The 21412-nt window shown below is 35.0% G+C and overlaps 2 protein-coding genes across 2 annotated transcripts in view; one reads left to right on the forward strand and one right to left on the reverse strand.

The window, feature by feature from the left end:
- Positions 1-2567: 2567 nt before the first annotated feature.
- Positions 2568-9743, reverse strand: LOC107744113 (vitamin K-dependent gamma-carboxylase-like). The gene is made up of 15 exons (XM_016557612.1): positions 9538-9743; positions 8803-9009; positions 8553-8711; positions 7492-7657; positions 6770-6848; positions 6554-6660; positions 6292-6455; positions 5907-6211; positions 4703-4834; positions 4217-4368; positions 3933-4102; positions 3720-3850; positions 3445-3592; positions 2971-3175; positions 2568-2883 (listed from the first exon to the last, which is right to left on the reverse strand). The coding sequence occupies exons 1-15, from the start codon at positions 9566-9568 to the stop codon at positions 2724-2726; spliced, it is 2316 nt and encodes a 771-aa protein (XP_016413098.1). The 5' UTR covers positions 9569-9743; the 3' UTR covers positions 2568-2723.
- A 2025-nt stretch (positions 9744-11768) lies between these two features.
- LOC107744155 (germ cell-less protein-like 1) overlaps positions 11769-21412 on the forward strand; it is a 12071-nt gene continuing 2427 nt past the window's right edge. Inside the window, exons 1-12 of the mRNA XM_016557662.1 lie at positions 11769-12021; positions 12458-12644; positions 13735-13858; positions 13950-14046; positions 15888-15985; positions 17347-17459; positions 17549-17614; positions 17699-17783; positions 19292-19382; positions 19454-19594; positions 20718-20787; positions 20871-20946. Coding sequence (XP_016413148.1) covers positions 12469-12644; positions 13735-13858; positions 13950-14046; positions 15888-15985; positions 17347-17459; positions 17549-17614; positions 17699-17783; positions 19292-19382; positions 19454-19594; positions 20718-20787; positions 20871-20946 — 1137 coding nt within the window. The 5' untranslated portion in view covers positions 11769-12021; positions 12458-12468. The remainder of the gene's footprint in view (positions 12022-12457; positions 12645-13734; positions 13859-13949; positions 14047-15887; positions 15986-17346; positions 17460-17548; positions 17615-17698; positions 17784-19291; positions 19383-19453; positions 19595-20717; positions 20788-20870; positions 20947-21412) is intronic.

Below are 21412 nucleotides of genomic sequence, written 5' to 3' on the forward strand. Positions count from 1 at the left end.
GAAGAGACGTAAGCCGATCGACAGCGTCGTCATTTGTGCGCGGCGTTCAACAAAGAAGAACAACATTAACAACAGGAGGATGGAGGACGCTGTGATCGGAGCTGTGTGTTTGTTGTGTCTCGCGGGTTTCACAATAATGGAAATGGAAAGTCGACGTATACGTAAAGCGATTGAAAGAACGGAAAGGAGGACTAAGAATCTCCAACGAGGTTTAACATGTAACAGAAATATATTACTCTTGTATTACTTTTGTACAGTATAATGTACATCTTTAAATATTCCATTTTCTATCAAATTAAAATAAAACAATTAAAGATAAAAATAAATATTACAACCAGATTAATCACTTAATTGTAGAAAAAAATAATACAATTATTAGCCTATTAAAAAATGTTTTAAAGGAATATTCACAATTTTTCTTCCATGTAATAATTTCAACAGTAAACCTCAGTTTGTTTGCCAAAAAATAAAAGGGTTTAATTTTCATTTGATTTAAAATAAACGTTTAATGCCTTAATAAATGTTTTTGTAATTACACAGAGAGTAAAGTACCGAAAAAAGGTAACGTTGGGTACTGGCACCGAAATTCAGGTACTGATACCGGTACCGTACAGGTTAAAATGTGAACGGTACCCAACCCTACAAATCAAGGTCTCATTTAATATCAGAAGTACCTCCGCATATACTGTATTTGCACATCTCTCCTCGTGTCATATATGAGGTCAGGAGGACGTCTGATCCACTGACTGTGTTTCTCCAAGTGAGGTGACTTATGAAATAAGGAAATTGTTGGAAGAGCCTTGAACCTTTTCATTATGTACCGAATTATTGTATGAACGTTATTGTGTTTCTTTGTTTTTGATGTGGCAATTATCGATTACCAGCCTTGGCTTATAATTAGCAAAAAGGGAAGTACTGAATGAACCAAACCGGTGTAAAGCCAGTCTAAATGTCTTGTATCATGTTACAGCCCAAAACTGTGAAAAAGAGCTGTTGTTAAAAGTACACAACTTGGCGTTCTCCATTATTAACCTGCAGCTACGTAAACCATTTTCAGTGGATTCTCTTCTTTGAAAATGCAGTTTAGTCTGGACTAATATTAGTCTAATATTTTTAGGAACTTCACTGTGTAGTAAGAGTGCATGAACACTAGTTTTTCACTACTGTTGGAAGTAGTAATGGAGATGATAATGCAGTTTGAGAAGTTTAGCCTGTCTAAATGTTATAAAGCTGATGGTCAAACTGAAACAGGATTTATTTTGTACCATTTCAAGCAGTTCTAGATCTTAATTCTGCGTATGGACAATGTGCCATTCCATTATGTGTGTGTTTTATTGTGACTCGTGCACTTTAACAAGGGTGAAAAGATCAGTTGTAACTAGATATCATTTTAAACCTGACAGCAATAAAACATCACATTTATTCACTAATTACATACTTTGTCACCTTTCAATCGCATTATAATGACACGTTGCGGTAGTGTTGCACTTTGTTTATTCAAAAATGGACACATGCAGACAAATCCCATCTGAACAGCTTTCCTGCTTTCATAATCCCAAAATCATAGTGTGCATGTAAAAGCTGTGAGAAGGTTTCTGTTGCATAAAACCCAGGCATTTAATAACGCAGTATTTTGCATAATGAAACTTATGCATTAAAGACAATTCGGTACCTGTCCATGTTTGGCACATTTTACAGCCAGGATTTGTCCAATTGAAAGATGATTTGAAAATTGTTTCTAACTGCATTTGATTTAAAGTATGCATAAATCCTGTAATGAGACAATACATGGCAGGATACCTTAAGCACTAAAGGGTGAATTGTAGGATAAACGCTTTGGTTTCATAAAAAAAAAAAAAAAAAGGTAGGCTTCAAACATAATCACAATTAAACATTGTTTAGTGTTTTAATACTGAACAAAATGACAGTAAATTAATAGCTTTTACACTAGCAAATACTCTACTCTCAAATAATGAAGAGAACCAAGTAAATTTAGTGTTTTTACTAAAATTTCAGTAACCACGGGAAAGAAAAAATACGACTCAAGAATGGCAGCTTATTTCTTCCACAGACTTTTTATTTTACATTTATTTTCGCATTTATGAGCAATTGTTTTTTTTTACTGAATATTTAGACATGCAGAATTCTAGGGGGGAAAAAGGTCAGAATTGTGAGTTATACATTTGCAACTCTCAAATAAGTCTGAATAGTGAGAATACGGTCACAATTACTTTTTTTATTCTGTGGGAGAAATAAGCTTCCATAGTTAAAGGAATGGTTCACCCAAAAATTCTACATTTGAAATATAAATCCTCATTTTACCTTCATGTTGTTCCAAAGCTGTATGACATTGGTGGAACACAAAAGTAGAAATTTTAAAGAATGTTCCCACTGCTTTTTTCCATACAATGGACGTTCAATTAAGAACAGAAACAAGTACCATAAAATAGTCTTTACGACTACAATATAAAACACTACAGTATAAAATCTTCAAATCCAACAGTCGTACAGGTTTAGAACAACATGAGGGAGTGTAAAAGATGACCGATTTTCATTTTTGGGTTTCAGTAAATAATAAAAAAGGGAAAAAAATGACCAAACTGTAAACAATAAACTGTTTTTTTTTTTTTCACAAAGGTGGAATGCTCCAAAAATACTGACCTATTAAAGCATTTGTTGATTTGCTGCGGGATCACCCAGCAGCTCAGTAACAGTGTCTGTTCTCACAGCTCTCCGTGGCCCACCTCATCTTTAAGACGCTCATCCTGATTGGTCTCGGTCTCGGGCTCCTTCATGTTGGCGTAGGCCACTTCTCTTGTCAGTTGCTCTAGCGGTGGCAAACCCACGGCCAGGTTACGCAATGCGATGGCTGTCATCAGGAACCTCAAAAGATAAACCAAAATAACACTGTTCACTTGTACTGTCATGACTGTGTATACATGTACTATCTGAGTTAACACCTCAACATACCCTCGTCTAATCGAGTAGTATTTCTTTGAGGCAAATCTCTGGAATCTTTCGACCATAGAAGCTTCTCGTCTCTTTTTGACCTCCTGCATGCGCTTCTGTCGTTTCAGGAAGAGTCGGACTACAGGGTCGATCACGCTGTGGTCCGAGTCCTGGTCGTCGAGACCGGTGATGAGCGGCTGCAGCTCAGGAGGCAGAGGTTCGGTTTCTACAAACAGCAACAAGTTGTTACAGGGGAGCTCCACACAAAACATAATGTGGCTTCTTTTACTCGCATCGATGTTCAAGGATGTTTCACTACAAAAGCCAGGAAGAGTTTGAACTAGACAAGTACTGTATATTCACAAGCAAAGCTCCGTTCATATTTTAAATAAAGATGCTATGGGCTCTTGTTGCCATTTGTTTTGTGGCGTGTCTAAAAGGTTTTTACGCTGACTTAATCTAAATTAAATCTGAATTTGGATTAAAAAACCCTACCTGTTCCATTGCGCACTTTCTCCTGAAGTTCAGAAAGCTTTGTGAAGTTCCTCTGCAGCTCCGCTTCAGTAGTATTTACATAGATGTACATGTAACACGAAGGCCCTTCAGACACAGTGTACACCTTATGGTACGCACCAGCTGGAATCTTAATACACAATAATGACATTTTGTCACATCAATTCAATATAGACACAGCATTAATACTAGTAAGAATTGAAAATGTTACAGCAGAATGAATCAAGAGTTCATTAAAGAGGAACGAATAATTGTACCTGCATCTTTTCACCAGGTTGTAAACTATAGTTCTTCTTCTCGTCCACTATTTCAACATTCACCAGACCCTCCAGGACTTGAACGCTGGTGTTTCCAAGATCCTCACTCACAAAGTTTTCAAGATAAAGGCCTGTGAATGCAACAACAGCAGTAATAACTGAGCATCTGTGTGGTTAAATTAGATATATCGATATATAAACACAGACATATACCTGGGAAGTCAGCGATGAAGACCACCTCAGTCTGATTGTCTAAAGACCCTTCAATCTCCTCAAATTTAGTCCTCCACGGTGAGAGGTCAACGAGCAGCGGCATGAGCCATGAATTGGGTCGGAACGGTGACCAATCAGCCTTTACGAGGTCAACACGTGGGTCAAATATCCTGCAGAACAGAAAGGGAGACATATTTTTACCATTAATAAAGTCTTGGATTATCATTTTGTATGAATCAAGGAACATCTAGCAATGTAAACTGAACAGTAGAAGCATTACTAACCTCTGTTGGAAGCGGTCGTTAATGGACACCCAAATGTCAAAGTAGATCTCTGGGTCTGAGATATTGAAGCGTGGCAGATTTTCACTGAGGCAGGTGGCATACTGCTTCAACATGTCTCCATGGTCTTTCCATCTCCGGCTCTGAGTGAAAACCTGCACCACATTGAAAAAGAATATAAGCATATTTAAAAGAGCATTATAATGTAGTGGTACAATTTCAATGAGTTTCAGTCGGTGTAGTGCTAAAATAAGGAATATTGTGGGCCAAAACAAGTTAAGCTCTATTGACAGCATCTGTAGTACATTGTTGATTTATCATGAAAAATTAATTTAGAATAACTTTTTCCCATATGCTTCTACTGCAAGTTAAAGAAACATTAAACTATGGACATACAATTTTTCATAAACTGAGGTATGTCAAAATTATTACCAATAAAGCTTAATCAGTATTTAACCTGAAAATGTTTGTGTTTATCAAGTGACTCACGCCAGGGTTCAGATATCCCGTCTCCCCAGTTACTCCGTCTCTGTAGGTGATCTTAACATGCTGATGTGAGCGAGCGTGAACCATCATGTCCCATGAGTAGCCATACAGTCCGTTTGTCCAGTTATTATAGCCCTGTATAGACAAGAGATTCCATTTTTAACATTTGAAATTCTTATATTCTGAATATTAATATTAATAATAAAATGTTACATTGTTACTAAGTTGAATAATGGATTAATAATTAAATAATAATGATAGATAAAATAAGTTAAATTATGTTTTTATTAAATTAAAAAATGAATAGAAAATAATAATAATAATAATAATAATGTTACACTGATACCAAGTTAAATAATGATTAATAAAATTAAATAATTATAATAAAAATAAAAATGGTTACATTAAGTTAAATAATGAATGATAATAAATAAAATACAAGTTAAATTATGTAAATATTATTGAATTAAATTAATAGAAAATAATAATAATAATTGTTACTAAGGTACATAACAATTAAAGATTAAATGATAATAATAATAAAAAAAAGTTACATTAAGTTAAATAATGATTAATAATTAAATAATGTAAATAAATTAAGTTCAAATTATTTAGAATTATTTATAATTTTAATTATTAAGTTAATTTATTATTATTAAATTAAACTGAACAGAAATAAATACAAAAGATTGTGTTGCCAGGGTGATGGTGTCTAGCCCAAATCAAATAAGCCTGTCTCTATGACATTCACTAGATATGGCTCAGGTCCCACCTTCAATGCAAGACAATAAGATTTTTTTTATGAATGTTATTGTATAACATAATCGTAAGTGTGCTAGTATAAATAAAACTGTAACAGCAATAGTGCGTAACAAAATTCACAATCTGAGGTATCATTCATGTCTGCAGGATTCATTAATTCATGCCTACAGTGCAGGATCATTTGCATGCCTGCGTTTATTTCTTAGGCTGATAAATTTGTTCAAATCTCTACCCATAGTGATGTCTGTCTTAGCTTGCCTTTCTACACATATTCAACAAATCTCTTCCCAGCAAGGCCTGCGATTCCTCTTCCAAAGGTTTGTGCAGATGTTTGCTTTGGTTCACTATCTGTGTTTACATTGATTGTGAAAGCGCTGTATCCTCTGATCGACTGAACGTTCTAGATCAAACTGCACTCAAACAGTGTAACATAGTTTTAAATCACCTGCGTGAGGAAGTGCGAGTACGGCAAGAAGAACTGCTCCATGATGTAAAGGATGGTGAAGATGGCTCTAAACTTGTGCTTGAGTCTCGGAGTGGTGGGTTTGGGAGCAGCGTGAGCCTCTTCTTGCTGTTCTCCCGACCCACTGGGTGGTTTTGGGTAGACGCAGGAGGAGCTGGGAATCAGGGCAGGAGAGACGAAGGGCAGTATGGGCTGGAGGAACTCTGGGAAACGGCCGAAAAAGCGTCTGGGCCAGTCAGGGTAGCAGAAGAGAGGGCTTGTGGCCAACATGGTGTACGAAAACATTCCTGAGGATAAAAATAAAGATAATGAAGTCTTCATAAATCGCAAATCTTTTGGGTGAACTAGTTTTGAGAGACATTTTTACCAATGCTAAAGAGCTGGGAATTCATGCAGTGGAAATAGCTGACAAAGAAGAAGGCGACAGGACGTGTGGCATCAAAGAAGAGCAGATAGCCAGCTGTGAGGTCTAAGATCAGACCTCCACCATGGACCACCATCAGATTGATCAATTCAACAGGCAAGATCAGTCTGAAACAGCAAAGGAGAAATAACAACAAGCATGATGCTGATCCATAAATACAATGTGTTATACTTGGGCAGAAGTTGTTGGAGGCCAATATACTCACTTGAAAGGGTCAAATAACCAATGGTGCGCCAAGTACTTCATTGAGTATCCTTCCACCCAATCAGCATCCAGTTTCTTGACTCCAGCGATGAAGTACACTATGAAGATCTGTCAAAGGCAATGCGCATTCAATGTCTCATCATAATTGTACCAATGTAGATAATCTCCTACAACACAGGGTTGATATTTCTGGGCAATTCGAGATTCACTAGCTGACCTGAGTTCTCAGCACAGTGTAGTTCCAGAGCGGTACATGAGCGTTCCTCTTCCTGGGGTTTCGAAGTCCATCTAATGACCTGCGTTATGACAAGGTGTCAAATATATTTGTTGCATATATTTAAAGGGTTAGTTCACCCAAAAATGAAAATTAGCCCATAAATTACTCACCCTCAAGTCATACTAGGTGTATATGACTTTCTTCTTTCAGATGAATCCAGTCGGAGTTATATTAAAAATTGTCTTTGATCTTTCAAGCAGTTTCATGGCACTCAGCGGGTGTTGCATGCATCAGTCCAAAAGAAGTTAAACAAAAAGTGCCCATCCATAAAAAAAAAAAAAAGTGTCTCACACGGCTCCAGGGGGTGAACAAAGGCCTTCTGTAGCGAATCGATGCGTTTTTGTAAGAAAAATATCCATATTCAAAACGTAATAATCACTTTAATCTAGCTTGCGCTCATTGTTGTACACGGAGGCAGCTCCGGGCGGATGACGTATGAGGTCGGATTTGCGCATGCGCCGCTCAGAAGTGACGAACGCGGAAGCGCAGGGGAGAGATCAAACAAAACAACGGTCATGAATTAGAAGTACAAAACGAGGATTTGTAAAGAAGAATGTCGGAGGATTTCGATATAAGCCAAGAGGAGACTTGTTTTTTTTTTTCATTTTTGGGTGAACTAACCCTTTAAGTGTGAGTGTCCAAATACTCTACAGGAAGTTTACCAGTATCTGTTGGCGTCCATGAGCGTGAGCTGGAAGCCGATGAGTCCGTACAGATAAGAGTGATTGTTCCAGGTTGTTTTGTCCAGGAAGAAAACGTACCAGTAGCTGGATATAAACATAAGACAGGCAAGGCGATAAAAACAGCCGAGCATGATACCAACAGCCCCTGCAAAACACACACAAGATGATCAGTCTCGTGAACGCAGTAAGGAGACAAAGAACATATGCTTAGATCGATGCAATTAGGTTCTCAAAGTAAAAATAAATTTACTAATTTTCTATATTCTGGCCGATGCTAATAAGCCATGTTATGGCTGATAACTAATAAATGGCCAAAATTAAAATAGTATAGAATTTCATCAAAATTAATGAAAAATAAAACACTAAACTAAAATAAATAATTTTAAATGCAATAAGTGAATTTATGCATCAAAACATTATTGTACAGAATAAAAAATTGACATATTTTGAGTTTTGCTACCGATTACATTTAACAGGGTTATTGAAATTTTTTTTTTTTTAAGTTCTACTTTTTTAAATTATGTTTTTTAAAGATCAACTATAAGTGTTTAATGATGAAAAAACTAATCTAGATATAAAAAGAGGCATTTACAATTAAATATTATCTGACAGAAATAAATACAAAACAAACAAAAAAACTCTTAATATTGTCCAAGAGCCAATATATTGTGAATCTCTACATAAAATATTAAATAAAAAAAATGTAATAATATAAAACTTTTTAAAAAATGACATAAATAACAATATAAATATATAATCTTATTTTTTAAATATAAAAAAGTATTTTTACGTTATATCATTGCTTTGATTTGATTTATGACATTTGCATTGTGATGATTGGTTTAATCATAAAATACATTAAAGTTATTTATCTCCAGGAGCTGGATGTTTTTTGGTTCAAAGATAAAAACTCTGAACTACATTTTTAGAAATGCCTATGGAGAACATGAATGTGCAAAAATACTTCCAGGAACAAAGCCATTTAGGAATAAATGGCAGTCAATGTTGTATTTCATAGAGACTTTTTTTGAGGAACTCACCAAGGAACATCACAAAATACACAAAGAACATCCAGTCCATGGGAAGGGGCTTCAGGAAGTTGAAGAGGGGGAAGCGGCACACTGGTGCCCCATCTAAATACTTGTAGTCCAGATGACTCAGGCCTCGCTCCTGGGTGATGTCCAGTGCCATCAGCATACCTGAGAAAACATCACACATTAACACCCGAACCACAATTCAGAATTATGGATGCTGTAAAATTTCATATGCTATGCATAAATGAGTACTCACCGAATAAGAAACGGAAAATGCCCAATGAGGCCGGGTCAGTGGGCCGATTGAGGAGACACACCAGACGATGCCATGAGGAGATGTCTTCCTTCTCAAAGCCAAAGAGACGCTTCATAGTGCTGGTCTGCTCCAACAGGGCCAAGGCTTCCTGTTTGTTCTCCTTACTGCTCTTTTTCTTCACTTTGGTAGGTTCAACGTATGGAGTACCTGTGGAAGTGAGAAATTCACATTGTGAATTTCCACATTGTGCTCAAGTTTACCAAAGTTTTCAATGACAGAGATTTCAATAAGAACTCAAATTAAAAATAAAATTCTCATTATGTTGCTTTTAGATCAAATCATTTGAGATATACTATCCACATACATTTTACAACTTTAAACTTTTATGTTAGCATTTGTGTCTATTTTCTTAGCTGAATGCATTTTAGGAGACACATCTGATACAAAGTTGCCTGAATAAAACTGCATAAACCGCTGGGCAATACAGTTTCTTATTAGTACACTTCATAGTATACTACAAAACAATGCGTGCATTGTTTTCGACTCAACCTAAACAAATCAAATAACATCTATTTGCATTTCAACTATTACTGCACTTAATTAATCAAACGATGTGTAAACCTTAAATAATCAAATGCATACTAAAGCTAATGTCCAAGTATGCAACGTCGTTCGGTAGTATTATATCCATACAATCTCTTTATGCCACTTTTACTGTAGTAATACAGTATTTACCTGCTGTCGCGTCACTCGCTCCGGGCTCCATGTTGCAGGTTTTGAAACCAGTGTGCGCTAAAGGTTACAAAATGCTTGTCAGTCTTAAACCGACCGAAATACTTTCACAACCGACACATCGGTAGACTTCTACGCGTGAGAGTGAGGTACGTGTCAGCGTCAAACAGACGCACAGCGCCCTGAAAGGTCGGCTCTCCACAGACAGCTAGGGGACTGCGGCGATCTCTGGACGCTCATTGGCTGCTTCCGTGCTAAGTCCCGCCCTGCAAAGGCGCGCTGGAAACGAGCAGCGCCTCTAGTGGTCAAACCTGAGCACGTCGTCAACGAGTGGCTGTGGTTTGATTTGGGGTTGCAACTTGCAACATTTTTTCATTTCTATTTTAGAGTGAATGAAAATATCTCAGCTGAATACCAAAGCCATTTATGTTATGCTGTAAACTTTAATGTCCCAGCATATTTGTCTTAAAATAGTGGGAAAAAATTAAACTTGCAGTTACGAGTCAAGTTAGTTGTTTCATCACAATATCACAAGCAGGAAATTGAATTATAAATCATTTCATTAACTGTTTGAGTAGATATTTGAGCAGGCATTTTTTTGTCCTCAAAGTCAAAAATAAAAAAACAAAAAATTAATTTAAAATAATTAAAATAATTAATTTAATATATTTATTGTATTATGGTTATTGCAAATTTGTAATACAAGGCAGAGAGACCATTAAAGATGAACATTAAATAATAAAACAAAGTCAAACAAAATGTGCAAGGACCAAAACAACATAATGTAGAATAACTCTAACCCAGCAAACACAGAACTTACCCGTAACGTTAATATTTGATTCCCGTTTGGTTATTTTTTGGGAACTAAATAATAACGTTCTAGGAACATTCTTTTTAGGTTTTATTTTATTTTTTATTTTTTGCAACCATAACGCTCCCAGAACGTTGCAGGGTGCACGTTCCTTGATTGATTATTATGTATTTATTGCAAAACTTCAGGTGACTAAAGTTGTATTTTTTATTTATTTATTTTTATTTATTGTTAAATAGTAATAAGAATTTACAAATAATGTTCTCTAATGGTTAAATTTGTTTAACAATTTGTTTAATTTCATAATAATAAACTACTCAGAACTGTTGGACATCAAGCAACATTAAAACTTTTGGTATGAAAATGTTTTCATAACACCAGAAAAGTAAATAAATAAATAACAACATTTTTAGCCTTCAGTCCGTAAGTTTTTTCTCTTTGTCGCCATCTCTGTTTTAAAACCTGCAATTGCAGCGGTTTGCGGAATTATCTTCCTTGCGTGGGTGATGAATCTAATGTTTTGAGGAGTAGGCTATGTGTGGCTATTTAATGTACTTCGCAATCACAGATTCTAGCCGAGGTCTTTTCAGATTCTAGCCTGAGGCATTTTCACCATATATTGTCATCTGAACAAGTAAGTAACAAGTCTGCCACATTTGTTCTGACCAACTGAGGAAAAAAGCATTACAATAAATCGCGATACCAATGGTTATTTAATCTAAAGATCGGTTAGCTCATATCAGATCAAACCATGCAAATTATTATTGTTATACTTTATTCTCAAATTATTAATGTTAACAACATCAGCATTGCCTATAGTGTGTATTAGCGTGTAGATTTTAATTTCTGGACAGTCTAACCTCTAATTGTCATACCATTCGAATTTCATATTAAGAAATTCTTTTAACCCAAAAAGCAAATTATGCTCCCTTCGAACTGGTTGTCTTTAAAATACAAATCTTGTGTAATCCCAGGCTATCTGTAATCAGAAACACATTTAAAACTGGAATATAATTTAATTTCATTCACATAAACACATAATCCTTTCTGGATCACAATCCGCCATCGAAATTATACATTTAATTATTGTAGCTGCTGTGAGAAAAGGCTATAAACGATCCGCCACATGCAGGATCCTCACATGCGCTAGCCTAGTAGCCGGGACAGCTTCTTTATGTTTACAGACGTGATGTAATGTCGCGGCAGCATGCTCGAATTTCCCGCGAAAACCGACCCGTACCACTCAAATTAGAAAACATTATTATAAACTAACCGCCGTGAATCGGGCTAAAGTAAGGCAATAGTTTTGAACACTGGCTGGTTATGTACTTGCTCAAATATTTATTTCGGATCATTTTTAACCAAAAAAAAGTTACGGACTGCAGCTTTAAGTAAAACCGAAGGCTTGTTGCACCTCCGCGACTCTAGGTGGCAGCAGCACCCGGCGAACATCACAGACAGCCGTGAGGAGAGACACATCCCTTCTGTTTGTTATTTACCAGTCTGCTTTTGTTTCAAACTGCGGATTCATTTATTACACATTTTACAGCCGATTTCGATGTACTGCTATTAACAGCTAATACATGCGTTCATTATACGCCTAATGATGCATTTGCACAGCGGTTGATGAACAGATTCCAGGGTGCGTCCAGTATTTTGAAAGGCAGAAGCGTGTGGTGAGTGTTTACAAGAGGCGAGAATGTTTGCTAGTGTTTTGTAACAAACAAACGACAGCGTATGCAAAAATAATAAGTTCATAATGTTAAGATAATATAACGGTGATACAGACAAATCGACATCAAGCCACAGTCACTTCACAACATAACATCACTGTTTCTGTACTGAACCATCAGCCTGAAGCTTCTTAATTGGAACCATTGGAATGTGCAGTAACACTAATTTAGCCAAATTCACTTTAGATAATGCACAGTAAGCACTGGAAATTGATCGCTGTCACCACCTGTCACCTGACTTCACTCCTTACAGTGTTTAAGTTGTACTATTTTTAGACTTTCTGCAGGTGGCACCCGTACAGATGCACTGGTTGTACAGTTGTCATGCCACGTCAGTGTTTTTGTAACATGACTAAATGGGTAGTGTCTGTTTTTGTAGGCTGAATAATTATGGGTTCTCTCGGGAGCCACTTCCAGTCGTCACCCCGGGGCCCAGAGGAGGCTGTGGAGAGGCAGTGCGCTGGGAACAGACACAGCTGTGAGTGCAGGAAGAGAAAACGCAGCTCACACTGTGAGTGCGACAGCGAGCCCGAGGACGAGGACAGTCAGCTGGACACACCACGCAGGTGAGAACACATGCATCACATGTGGGCAGTCAGTGGCCTAATGGTTAAAGAGTCGGACTTGTAACCCGAAGGTCGCGGGTTTGAGACTCTGTTCTGGCTGCCAACTGCTCCTGGTGTGTGTGTGTGTGTGTGTGTGTTCACTACTCACTGCTGTGTGTGTGCACTTGGATGGGTTAAATGCAGAGCACAAATTCCGAGTATGGGACACCATACTTGGCCACGCGTCACGTCCTTTCCTTTCCTTACCATTCAAAAGTTTGGGGTTGGTCAGATTTTCTAAATATTTTTGAAAGAAGACTCTTTTGCTCACCAATGCTGCATATAATTGATCAAAAATACAGTAAAACAATACATGTCTCACAATACTCATGTCACAATTCAGCCAATGATACGCAACACTGATTTCACAATACAATGCTCTCGCAATACTTCAACCAAAATTGATTTTTTAAAAAATATTATTACTTATTAGACATATGATAAACAGTTAACACAAAGTACTGTTCTTTTAAAATGTTAAATTTGGCATCAGTAATTGGCTTGAATAGGTTTGGACTCTTTTCTCCAGAGGACAATGGTGACAGAATAGAAACATTCATGTTTTTGTTTTGCGAAAAATACAGAATTATGTTAGAGACATATGCTTGCACTCTGTCTCTGATTATATACATTTCAGTTCAATATTGTATTTTATTAAATTATATATTTTATTTTTTAATTCATTAAGAATAATTAATAAACAGAAGATCAAATATGTGACTTTCTGGGTTTACCATATTTGATGATATTGCCAATATCTGCAATGCATGCTATTGCATTTTAGTATGGTGAATTATTGTGATGCAATATATATTGTTGCACCCCTAGTAAAAACAGTAATATTGTAAAATATTATTCAAATTGGAATATATTTTCAAATGTAATTTACTCCTGTGATGGTAAAGCTGAATTTTTAGCATCATTACTCCAGTCTTCAGTGTCACATGATCCTTAAATTGTGACAGGGGTGACACCTGCATTGTCACATTAATAGCGTTGTATTTATTAAATGTGTCTAATGTTTTTTTTTTTTTCATATATCTGTGGACAGGAAAAAGTTGAAAAGCACCTCTAAGTACATCTACCAGACACTATTTTTGAATGGGGAGAACAGTGACATCCAGATCCGCGCCCTTGGGCAGGAGTGGAACCTGCATAAAATTTACCTGTGTCAGGTTGGTCCAGCTGTTCAGTTCTCCTAATAACAGAGTACTGAAGACGTTCATTTTGCTTTGATTTAAATGTTTTTTTCCTCCCCTTTTGCAGTCTGGCTATTTCTCCAGCATGTTCAGTGGATCCTGGAAGGAGTCTAACATGATGGTTATTGAGCTTGAGATCCCAGACCAGAATATTGACACAGAGGGTGAGAATTCTAAGAATATGTTTCTAACATCTCCTTGATGCAATAAACAAGTTAAAAGTGTTTTGTTGACACCAAACATTCATACAGGGTGTCCGCGGGTCCTTAAAAAGTCTTAAAATGTCTTAAATAACGTTTTCATAATATAAGGCCTTAAAAAGTTTTAAAATGTCTTAAATTCGGATTCGATGGGTCTTAAATATTTTTGGTCACATTACCGCTAAAATATCTTCAGTCTGAAGTTACTGCGTCATCAGAGAGAATTGCAGTAAGTTAGCAGAATACTGAATACAAGGTCTCACTGAGGCTCATTCTGTTTGTCTCTTTGTGAGAGTCTTCAGAACAAATTAGCGTAACAGCACACATAAAGAAGAAACACACTGAGGTAAAAATTCTGAATGTTTAGTTTATTCATAACATGATATACTTAAGTAACATCATGACAAGTGAGCTATTTTGCTCAATATTCTCACGACGCAAAAAAACATTCAAAACACTGACAGACTGCACGCATGCATTATGTGAAGTCTAGTACGCGTGCGCATTTACAATGCGCTCTTTCACTGCATGATTCAGTCTATTAAAATACATTCAGAATGATCACAAATTCAAGACATGGGGGCAGAAAATGTGTATATTTATACCACTTCTTATAGTTAATCAATTTCACATGGAAGAGTGCCCTTTTTCTTCAAAAATTACCCCTTTCAAATGTCAGTATTCAATTTTTTATGTTTAATATATCAAATGATTTATGCATTTGTAACTGCAGGTTAAATGCATTAATGTTCTGCATTAAACTGTGTAAATACTTCTAAATGCAAATTCAGGTGCAGCTTATATCTGGATTGCAAAGATGAATTTTGTTGATACTGATTTCATTTGCTTGGTAACAGCCCAAATGTCTTATTCTTATTCACTGATTAAATGTAAGAATTTGACTCAAAAGATAATGCACACTTATAGAAAAATGGCTTTATAAAGGTAAAATGCCCATAAAAGGTAAAAATCAATTTAAACTTATTGGAAATGATTAATTTCTATCTGACCATCACACAGAATATGAAGAATATGAAAAACTTTAGGAGTCAGCTGTCCACGAAAGTCCTTAAGATACCAGCATGATAACACACTCAATCAGTTGAATGAATGCCTCAATACTCACTCATTAAGTGACTTACCGCCACTTACTGGTAGTTTAGTTGAGAAGTATGTTGAAAAGTATGCATTTTTCCCCTCAACATTTCTTATTTGTATACTCATAAATGCATTTTAAACATTAATTTCATAACATTATTTATTGCAGTTGTAATTATTGTTATTTGCAGTGTAAATTATTTAATCTGACTGGTAGCAGCCCTATAGTGTATATTGAATTTATTGATAAATTGTAATAATTTGACATGTAAGATGATGCATACATCTAAAAAGGTTAAAAATAGGCCTTTGTAAATAAAAATATGCAGATTTAAGTATGTAAAAGCTGGTAGAACACGGATGAAAATATTGCTTCAGAATAAATTGTTTACTCCACCAAAATCTCATGTAGTTATTTTGCAGGGATATTTTGTATGGAATATTGTCTGCTGATGTGAAAAGTTCACTGTATATCGTAGTAGTAAATATCATTTATTACAGCAATGATATTTTGTTTTCTTTTTAATTTAAACACATTAAATATTACATATATGTATGCAATAAAATGTGTATTTCCATTACAGGTTTAGGTCTTAAGTTTCATATAAGGTGGTATTAAAAAGGTCTTAAAAAGTCTTAAATTTAACTTGTTCATGTCTGTAGAAACCCTGTTCATATCTTGACCATGTTTTCTTCTCCATCTGCAGCCCTGCAAGTGGTTTTTGGGTCACTCTACAGGGATGACGTGTTGATCAAACCAAGTCGAGTTGTTAATATTCTCGCTGCTGCTTGTATGCTTCAGTTGGTGAGTATGTCCAGTGTTAAAAACAACATCATTACCATCTGATTCCTTAAAGACATACAATTACTCTGTAATGCAACTATAGCCTTTTTCCTTTCCCCTTTTGAGCCAACAATATGTCTTACCTTTTTATGATCATGTGCATGGATTTTTATGGATTGCAAACCAGAAAATGTTTGTGAATTCTTCTTGTCAACTTGTTAGCTACATAAAATGATCAAACTGGCTAGAAATTTCAAGAATTACTTTTGATAGTCGTAGTCGTATCAGTATGGTTGGGTTAAACATTACAAATCTGTATATTTTGCCTTTATTACCTGTTGATTATGATAACTGTTTAATTTCAGTTAAAGTACAACTATTCAAAAGAGTTGGGTCAGGAGATTGTTTTTTTTTTTATTTCAACAAAAGTGGCAGTAAAGGCATTTATAATGCTACAAATAAATACTGGTTTTGTTTTTGAACTTGAACTGAAGCAAAATCACTGTTTCCACAAGATATGACGTTTTCAACATTGATAATAATAAATGTTTTATAAGCAGCAAATCCTATCAGAATGATTTCTGAAGGATCATGTGACACTGAAGACTGGAGTAGTTAAAAGTTCAGCTTTGCATCACAGAAATAAATAGCATTTTAAAATCTATTCAAATATAAAATAGTTATTTTAAATTGTAATAATATTTCACAATATTACTGTTTTTCTGTATTTTTCATGCAAATAAATGCAGCCTTGGCGAGCAAAAAATAACTTAGCGTTCCCAAATGTTTGAACAGTAGTGTATGTACAGTGCCTTACGAAAGTATTCATACCCCATGTTTTGTTATGTTGCTGCCTTATGTTAAACTGCTTTAAATTACTTTTTTTTTCGCTGTATGTGATCGTTTTTTTTAAAGAGAGCTTTTTAATAATAAAAAAAACTTGTGTGAAATAGTGTATAATTAATATATAGTAATAATAACTTATAGTAAAGTTAAATTTGTAGCTGTAAATAATTGTAAATGTTAAATAATACATTTTTAAATTAACTTTAGAAAGGTGAAATGACAGATTTAAATATTTAAACATTTTATACATTTTAAATGAAAAGTTTTTGTGTTTTGATCAGTTCAAATGCAAGGGCAAATAGAAATCTGAACTTCTGGAATGAAAAACAACAAATACACAGCCAATCAAATCATCTAGCAACACCTTAGCAACCATATAGCAACACCCTGATAGCTACCCACTACATTTTTACCCGCTACACTCGCGTTTTTGTGTTGAAAATATAAAAATCTAGTTGTTTTTTAATGAATGATATTACCTCTGTAATCACCTTTCTAGCATCATCCTTTAATAACCTGCTCTCTGTCTTTCCCAGGATGGACTGATCCAGCAGTGTGGAGAGACCATGAAGGAGAATGTGAATGTGAAGACCGTGTGCAGCTATTATAACTCAGCCACCATGTACGGCTTGGACTCCGTCATGAAGAAGTCAGTAGTCTTGTCTGATTTCCTGTCTGGTTATTCTCTGACACATCTGCAGCTTAATAAACATGTTGCATGCTCTCTGTGCATTGCAGGTGTTTAGAGTGGCTCCTCAATAACCTGATGACGCATCAGAATGTGGACCTAATGAAGGAGCTCGGGTACAGTCTTACTCTATGAGTCTGTGTCTGACCTCATCTGAAGGTTTTAGTGCTTATGTTTGGTCTGTTTTACTATGTGTGTAGGGCGGAAATGATGGAACAGCTCATTCAGTCTTCTGATCTGTTCGTAATGCAAGTGGAAATGGACGTCTACACGGCAATGAAAAAGGTAGGTGACCTTGATCATATATCATCATAGCATTTTATATTACAGGCACAATCTAAAAGATTTTGTATATGATCTGCTTCATGTTTATTGCCACTTAATGGATAATCTGTGATCTTTTGGAAGCATTTTAAGAATTTAAATTAATGCATTTAATATATTACATTTATTTAATCAAATAATATTAAGAAAAATTGTAAAATGCAATACATTTATTTAATAAATTAAAAAAGTCCATTTATGTTTTTCTTAATTATTTTGATAAAGGAATTACTTTTATATAGTTATATTTTAAAGTTTATATTTAGTGGATTCAAGCAACTCACACTTACTTAATATTTCATACATTTTAGAAAAATAATATAAAAAAATGTAATTAATACTATATAACCGACATTTCAGGTATATTTATTTCTTTGTAATGGATTTTATGATGCATTGCGCCCACCTCAATAAAAATGATTATCAAATCATTTAATCATTTTAATTAAATTAAAAGGATTTTTTTAAAACATATTTTAAAATGAAAAATTTTAATTAATTTCATTTAATTGATTAAAGGGTATGGTTCCTATTCTAAATATATATCTTAAAATGTAAATGCTATCTTTAAATGAAATGTTTAATTTAATGTATATTTTTACAATACAAACCGATATTTTTATATATGTGCAACCTGCTCTGAGTATTAAAATTGTATTGGTTTTGACTGTAACAGTGTTTTTGCTATTTATTTATGTATTTTCCATAATAATATTATTTATATATTAGTATATATATTATACATTTATATTTCAAAATTGTAATAATATTTTTATTTTGTTTTATAACCTCATTTATTGGCATTTTTAAATACCACAGAGCAAAATGTAAAGGTTCCTTTATGAACAACAAAATGAACAGTGTTTCAAAGATTGTAAATACAATGATAAATACACTTTTTTGTGCTCTGTCAATTACTATAATTGGCCAAATATAACATATTATGCAAATAGTGCTGTCAAACGATTAATCGCATCCAAAATAAACGTTTTTGTTTACATGTGTGTACTGTGTATATTTATTATGTATATATAAATACACACATACAGTATACATATATGTGTATGTGCTGTGTATATTTATTATGTATCTATAAATACAAACACATGCATGTATATATTTAAGAAAAATTTTATTTTTATATATTAAATATATTTATATATAATATAAGAATATAAATATATAAATGTATATGCATGTAAATATTTCCAAAATATATACTGTATGTGTGCGTATTTATATACATAATAAATATGCACATTACACATACATATATTATGTAAACAAAATCTTTTATTTTGGATGTGATTCATCGTTTGACAGCACTATATGCAAAACATATTTTTTATGTATTTATAGTTCAATGTTCTATTATTTAGTATGTCCTGGTTTTACAGGGTTAAATTTGGTGTTTTTAGTGGTGCGCTGAAACTACATCTCTGCTCTCTCTTTTGACTTTTTTTTTTCAGTGGATGTTCTTACAGCTTAATCCATCCTGGGATGGGCCTATCAAACAACTTCTGCTCGATGCAGACGCCTGGCTGTGTGAAAGAAGAAGTGGTACATTGCACTCATAGAAATACATAAGTGCATTTATATAACCTTCCTCTAACTGCCACACTCACACACAGAGGCTGGAGAAGAGGAGCCGTTTCTGAACACAGATGACGGGATGCCATTCGTCCCTGTTTTCAGACACATCCGCCTGCAGTACATCATCAATGACCTGGCCTCGGCCCGCATGCTGGAACGGGACAACATCCTACCCCCAGGTGAGACTTTCCTGGTGCACTCGGACTCCAGTCAGATTAAAGATTTCTGAGAATGATTTAGCTGGTTTTGTGTGCAGTATGCATCAGATAGTCCTCAGATGGTCCATTGTTGTCTGAGGCTGAGATTAGTGGGGCGGATATGAACTCAACTTCCTCTTGTGTCGTTATCAGAGTGGCTGAGCACCGTGTACATATTTTAAAATGAAAAATTTAAATTAATTTCATTTAATTGATTAAAGGGTATGGTTCATATTCTAAATATATATCTTAAAATGTAAATGCTATCTTTAAATGAAATGTTTAATTTAATGTATATATTTTTACAATACAAACCGATATTTTTATATATGTGCAACCTGCTCTGAGTATTAAAATTGTATTGGTTTTGACTGTAACAGTGTTTTTGCTATTTATTTATGTATTTTCCATAATAATATTATTTATATATTAGTATATATATTATACATTTATATTTCAAAATTGTAATAATATTTTTATTTTGTTTTATAACCTCATTTATTGGCATTTTTAAATACCACAGAGCAAAATGTAAAGGTTCCTTTATGAACAACAAAATGAACAGTGTTTCAAAGATTGTAAATACAATGATAAATACACTTTTTTGTGCTCTGTCAATTACTATAATTGGCCAAATATAACATATTATGCAAATAGTGCTGTCAAACGATTAATCGCATCCAAAATAAACGTTTTTGTTTACATGTGTGTACTGTGTATAGGTACATTGCACTCATAGAAATACATAAGTGCATTTATATAACCTTCCTCTAACTGCCACACTCACACACAGAGGCTGGAGAAGAGGAGCCGTTTCTGAACACAGATGACGGGATGCCATTCGTCCCTGTTTTCAGACACATCCGCCTGCAGTACATCATCAATGACCTGGCCTCGGCCCGCATGCTGGAACGGGACAACATCCTACCCCCAGGTGAGACTTTCCTGGTGCACTCGGACTCCAGTCAGATTAAAGATTTCTGAGAATGATTTAGCTGGTTTTGTGTGCAGTATGCATCAGATAGTCCTCAGATGGTCCATTGTTGTCTGAGGCTGAGATTAGTGGGGCGGATATGAACTCAACTTCCTCTTGTGTCGTTATCAGAGTGGCTGAGCACCGTGTACAAACAGCAGTGGTTTGCTATGCTGAGGACAGAACACGATAACGATAACGGGTGAGAGAACGGCCCAAACATCGTCACTGCTAAACATTAAACATGTGGTGTGAATTGCAAATAAGTGAATATGATTGTTACAGACCACAAGAGGCCAATAAAGATGAGTTTGAGCTGAACAGCATGCGCTGTGGCCGAAAACTGACCAAAGATGGAGATGTGAGTTGGATTCTTGCTATTAAAGGGATAGTTCACCCAAAAATGAAAATTCTGTCATTAATTACTCACCCTCATGTCGTTCCAAACTCGTAATACTTTCGTTCATCTTCGGAACACAAATTAAGATATTTTTGATGAATTCCGAGAGCTCTCTGACCCTCCCATAGATAGCAAGGATCCTTACATGATCAAGGCTAAGAAATGTAGCAAGGACATCGTTAAAATAATCCATGTGACATCAGTGGTTCAACCGTAACTTTACGAAGCTACAAGAATACTTTTTGTGCACAAAGAAAACAAAAATAACGACTTTATTCAACAATTCGTCTCCTACGTATGCTGTTCTGTGTCAGCAGCACCGTACGCGGATACGTTGTTTACACTTTGATCTGAACGTAAACAACGTATCCACATACATACGTTGTTTACGTATGTGATACTCTCCAAAATGGCGCTATAGGGTGAC

Source organism: Sinocyclocheilus rhinocerous, unplaced genomic scaffold, assembly GCF_001515625.1.
Source record: "Sinocyclocheilus rhinocerous isolate Xijiao unplaced genomic scaffold, SAMN03320098_v1.1 scaffold287, whole genome shotgun sequence".
Lineage (NCBI taxonomy): Eukaryota > Metazoa > Chordata > Actinopteri > Cypriniformes > Cyprinidae > Sinocyclocheilus > Sinocyclocheilus rhinocerous.